Consider the following 3623-nt stretch of genomic DNA (forward strand, 5'->3'; position numbering starts at 1 on the left):
GCACTAGATGCATTGATTTCATTATAGATGGTGATTTCTAATCCTATTTGATTGCTTGCATTAAAGGAGATAAACTGAAGGAGAGGGGAGAGGAGGAATGCAATGAGGGAGAAGGAGAGGACTGAGAGAGGGAGAGAAGGGTAAGGGAGAGAGAGGGAGACACAAAGATGGATCGGGGGGAGAGAGAGAAGGAGAGAGGGAGGGAGATAGTGAAAGTGTTGGAGGGTAGAGAGAGAGAGAGAGGGAGATAGAGGAGGGGAGAGAGGAGGATAGAGGGAGGACAAAGAGATGGATTTGGAAGGGGAGAAAGGGAGGGAAGAAGAAAGACACAGAGAGAAAATTGGAGAGAGAGAGAGAGTGAAAGGGAAGAGATCAAGAGAGTGTGTGTATGTTTGGGGTGAGATAGAGAGACAGAGAAGGAGATATGGAAGGAGATATAGATATAGATGGAGTGGGGAGAGATGGAAGAAGATTTCTTGCACTAAATGCATTGAATTCATGGTAGATGGTGATTTCTAATCCTATTTGATTACTTGCACTAGATGCATTGATTTCAACGTAGTCGTTGATTTCTAATGATATTTGATTGCTTGCACTAGATGTATTGATTTCGGTATAGATGTGATTTATAATCCTATTTGATTGCTTGCACTAGATGAATTTATTTAAGTGTAGATATTTTCTAATTCTATTTGATTACTTGCACTAGATGCATTGGTTTCAGTGTAGATGTTGATTTCTAATTCTATTTGATTGCTTGCATTAAATGCATTGATTTCAATGTAGATAGTGATTTCTAATCCTATTTGATTTCCCAAACCAGATGCATTGATTTCAGTGTAGGTGTTGATTTCTAATCGTATTTGGTTGTTTGCACTGGATGCATTGATTTCAGTGTAGGTGTTGATTTTTAATTGTATTTGATTGCTTGCACTAGATGCATTGATTTCAGTGTAGATGTTCATTTATAATCTTATTTGATTTCCTGCACTAAATGCATTGATTTTAGCGTAGATGTTAATTTCTATTCTTATTTGTTTGTTTGCATTAGATTCATTTATTTGGTGTAGATGTTTTCTAATCTTATGTGATTGTGTGCATTAGATGCACTGATTTCATTGTAAATGATGATTTATGATTTGATGTAACTCAATATATGATGGTACATTAACTTAAAGCGATTGGATTAACAATTTGCATTGGTTTTAGTCTAAGAACGAAAATTTGATTGATAATGTGCATTGTTTTTTGTGTTATAGTAAATCAACCTATTAATATTGGAGAGCAAGAGAGACAAACTATGATGTTTACTACAATACTTTGAGTTAAAGAGTTGAATGGTTTACAATCTTAAGTATCCTTTTCATACAATCGATATGAAAAGATGGAAAAACTAACAAATAATGTGAAGATTTTATAAATACCACTCCTTAAAAAAATCAAATTTACATTATTTCTTGACTTTTGCAAAACAAGTTATAGATAAAAAAAATTTAAAAAATCATCAAATTATTTGGAAGGAAATAAATTATTTCAAACATTAGCAATGAAACAAATGATTTGAGGAGTAATCTTGATGCATAAATTATTAAAACTACTCTTCAAGATATATTTAGTGATACCTGTATAGACATTATTAAGAATTATTAATTGTTAAAAGCTGTGATACCTAAAATTAAATGAAATAAATGTGTACTATCAATGCTTTTGCATCTCCATTCTTCATCTCCAACTAGTTACTAACATATAATTACATACACATAGAAATATAACACAACAATTGCAATATTCACAAACATTATCATCCAAATCCAAACACATAAACACACAAACCACCCAAAGTATATTATTGCCCTTTATAATACCACGAAATAAATCAAATCTTTAAAGATTCATATTTGGGCTTTGAGGGATTTAATCCCTCTGGGATCATGATAAATTTAATACAATTGTACATATGCCATGCAAAAATATATACGCCATCTCACATATCTTTGTGTTGAAAAGCTGCGAAAGTCTCTTCTAGCTTGGTCTGTGAGGCCAGCAACGGCTCTGGGGGATTACATAATTTGATTATTGGAAATTCCTTTTAATTTGATTTAACTAACTAAGAAACACACCCTGGTGGAAAGGAAAGAGTCTTAATTATCATAATAACAAAATAACGAACGCTTTAGCTGCAGTCTGTACAATGTGCATATTATTTCCCTGCAATTCACTTAAAAGCAATTACGCTCAATTAACAGATCTCATTTTTGTACCCATAAGATATCACAGTTGTTTTTTAGTTTGGGTGATCCGAGGAAGAATGCACAAACTCCGAAATGCGTTTCAACATGAGGAGCACGTTATCTGATTCCGGATTGAAGAGATGAAAGATGTGGCTTTCCCCTTCTGTCATCACGAAATCGACATCTTTCCCCGCCTTTTTTAGCCATTCGTAATACAAAATACCCCGATCTCTCAGTAGATCCTTCTCTGCCACAAATACCAGCGTTCGAGGATACACGAGAGTGGAAGGAGTGGCAGAACGGGGTCCAACTGGATTGCGAAAAGGGTGGTCTCTGTCCGCCCCCGCGGGGAGAGAGATACTCCAGATTGCCTCCGTCAACATATGAAAAGCCTGCACCTCCGTCTCCGCCCTCAATTCGCACCCAATTCGTTCTTCTCCGCCAAAGAAAGGGTGAACCAGAATGGCTCCTTGCAAACAGACCCCATCCCAACTCCTTCCACTAGCACGTATGACCACCTGGTGCAAGATGTTGGCACCGGCACTGTCACCTGCCAAGAAAACCTTGCTGAAATCTGCATGTGAAGAGAGCCACGGATCCACGGCCACCCCATCCAGCGCCAGTGCTTGGCGGTCAAGCCATTCAAGAAGAGCAAAACAATCGTCATAAGCCGCAGGGAGGCAATGATTGGGCGGTCTCCTGTAATCCACCGACAGGCATATCACCCTGGCCTCTGTTGTTAACTTAATAAGATAGCGATGATAAACTAGCGAGGCAGCTGATCCGATGCAGAGACCCCCTTCGTGAAAGTACAGAATGATCGGAATTCTTGTTTTTCCGTCTGTGACCTCGAAACGAGGGAGGTAGAAACGAACGGAGACACCGGTTTGAGGATCCAGCACCACGTCCTTGGATACCACTTCTTCCTTCTCCTCGTCGAAATTATCGTCCTTTGTAGAAGGTGGAACTGTTTCACTGTCAACCAATCGCTCAACCGTTCCATCCTCATGCAGTCTGAAAACACCAGGAGTGTCAATTACAATCGGAAAAGACGACGATGACTCCATAATTATGTTGAGAAGATTGGAAACCAAAGCAATCATACTGATTCAAATATTCTTGATCCCAATGAAATAGCAACTGAAATATAATAATAGATTTTGTTAGAGATGGACTCTTAATAAAAATAGGAAACTAACTCAACTATTGCTTGAGAATAGGAAAGAAAAATCGTCTATATCCAAAGAAATACATATCCTAAGTTAAAGACCACAATCAATCTTTATTATTCGAAGCTTTGGCCTCCAATGCCTTCAAGAGAGAGAAAATATTAAGAATTTGGTGTCGAGAAATCCAAGGCTAATATGAAAACTGACCAAGGCTAATATGAAA

The 3623-nt window shown here is 37.6% G+C and overlaps 1 protein-coding gene across 1 annotated transcript; it reads right to left on the reverse strand.

Moving 5' to 3' along the window:
* Positions 1-2284: 2284 nt before the first annotated feature.
* LOC149239655 (putative carboxylesterase 12) lies at positions 2285-3298 on the reverse strand. The gene has a single exon (XM_089367173.1). It carries the CDS (start codon positions 3296-3298, stop codon positions 2285-2287), a length of 1014 nt encoding a protein of 337 aa, XP_089223299.1.
* Between the last annotated feature and the right edge of the window lie 325 nt (positions 3299-3623).

This window comes from Pinus tabuliformis, chromosome 8 (assembly GCF_031772625.1).
Source record: "Pinus tabuliformis cultivar Carrire ecotype Pingquan chromosome 8, CPIR1, whole genome shotgun sequence".
Lineage (NCBI taxonomy): Eukaryota > Viridiplantae > Streptophyta > Pinopsida > Pinales > Pinaceae > Pinus > Pinus tabuliformis.